General features: G+C 35.1%; 1 protein-coding gene across 1 annotated transcript in view; it reads right to left on the reverse strand.

The window, feature by feature from the left end:
• Positions 1–1,216, reverse strand: part of LOC107579379 (kinesin light chain 1-like) — a gene marked incomplete at its 3' end in the record, with an annotated part of 3,090 nt that extends 1,874 nt beyond the window's left edge. Inside the window, exon 1 of the mRNA XM_016265213.1 lies at positions 1,098–1,216. Within this exon, the coding sequence (XP_016120699.1) occupies positions 1,098–1,205 (108 nt within the window). The remainder of the gene's footprint in view (positions 1–1,097) is intronic.
• Positions 1,217–1,904: the final 688 nt, after the last annotated feature.

Genomic DNA, 1,904 nt, shown 5'->3' on the forward strand with positions numbered 1-1,904 from the left:
TGAATTTTCAGCAGCCATTACTCCAGTCTTCAGTGTCACATGTTTCTTCTGAAATCATTTTGCTTCATATTTTTATTAAAAGCATTATGCATTTTTTCAGGATTCTTTGATGAACAGAAAGTTCAAAAGAGTAGCATTTATTTGAAATAGAAACCTTTTGAAATATTATGAATGTCTATTCTCTTACTGTCACTTTTGCTCAATTTAATGCATCCTTGCTGAATTTAAGTATTAATTTCTTTAAAAACAAACAAACAAATCTTACTGACTCCAAACTTTTGAAAGGTAGTGTACGTTTTTGTTAATACTGCCCAAGAAAGGACAATGTGAAATGTCTGCAGAAGTGAAGCGACGAGGGTTTGGATTCAGCAGGTTGTCTAAGCTCTTTCTCTCAGCTCTGCATGTGTGAGACGCAGCACTCGGAGTAAGACTCTCAAGACTTCCAGTAAGAGCTTTATCACACAGGCTTAGAAGAAAACTCTCCATAAAGAGATTGAAATAAATCTGTGACACAGCGTGTCTAGGCACACCATCCTCATCTGCACCGAGGCTGTGTGGCTGCTGCAGGTGTGCTGTTCTGCAATGTGGTATTTTTGGATAGGAGAAAAAAGTTGGACAGAGGACTGTGGAAGGGGAAGATTACAATAAAACTCCAAGTAGCAGAAAATAGTCAACTGAAATAGTAAGTCCTTCTCAAGAGGTCCTATTTTGGAAAGATAGGTGTCAGTCTTCCTGATCTCTACAAACACAACTTGAAAAAGAGGCTTGTGTGTAATTTCAAGTTCACAAAGTTTAGCATTTTAAAAGTTAATGCAGAATAGTAATAACCCCTAAGAAAATAAATAGGGTTTCTTCAGCTTCATTGCTTAGAGCTCAGAACATAAACATTTCCAAGATGTTTCGAGACTCTTTTCACAAAACTAAAGTTTCTGAAGTTTGATGCTTTATTCTTTTAATGAAAGGGACGAAACAGAGAGAGAGAAAGGCAATATACAGAACTGAGAATACGAGTTATGCTTTGCAAAACCGATTGGGAATAAAGACTAAAGTTATTACAAAGTCATACACATGATTCATCAGGTTGACCTCTCACCCACCTTCTCTCTGATCTCCAGTGCCCTTTTACACAGAGGCTCTGCTTCCTTGTACTTCCCTCGTTTGCCATAAAGAACGGCCAGGTTGTTCAATGTGGCAGCCACCTGCATACGCAGGAAAACATGAATATATATATTTATAGCCATAGATATATTTCAGTCATACAGCTACAAAAGTCAAATACAACAATCAAAAGAACAAATCAACAATTGTGAATTGGTGCAATAATTTATATACAAGCAGTCATTTCATCTAACTGAAAATGATTACTTGCTGGAAATCTGATCAAGGTGAAATGTCCCCATTGTGGGCTGCCTAGCACACTAGCATACACACAAACACCCTGTGCTGTGTTACAGATGTGTTCTCATCAAACTTTGATTTAGATACCTCAGTGCATGTGAGACACATACCTGTGTGACAGACGGCAAGAGTGAGAAAAAGGAAAAGAGATACAGTAGGGCTGGGCGATATATAGCAAATATTTTGTCTTTTGATATTACATATTTATATTATAGTCATAATACTATATTTATGTATTAATTCTGATATTTATTACGGTGTTATCAAATAGCAATTTCAGACAAATACTAGATTCAGAATGTTTCATGTAAGCACTAAAAAAAGTCAAAAGAAAGTAAATAATCCAGGCATGTTTCTCCCCAGTTTTTCATCAAATGCACACAATGAAAAATTATATTTAAACATTTTAATTTACACTCACCAGTATAACAGTACACAGTAATAATACATCAAAATATACATCAAAATATTATATTCAAAGACTTTGTGTATATATATATATATAT

This window comes from Sinocyclocheilus grahami, unplaced genomic scaffold, assembly GCF_001515645.1.
Source record: "Sinocyclocheilus grahami isolate Dianchi unplaced genomic scaffold, SAMN03320097.WGS_v1.1 scaffold16924.1, whole genome shotgun sequence".
NCBI classification, from domain to species: Eukaryota; Metazoa; Chordata; class Actinopteri; order Cypriniformes; family Cyprinidae; genus Sinocyclocheilus; species Sinocyclocheilus grahami.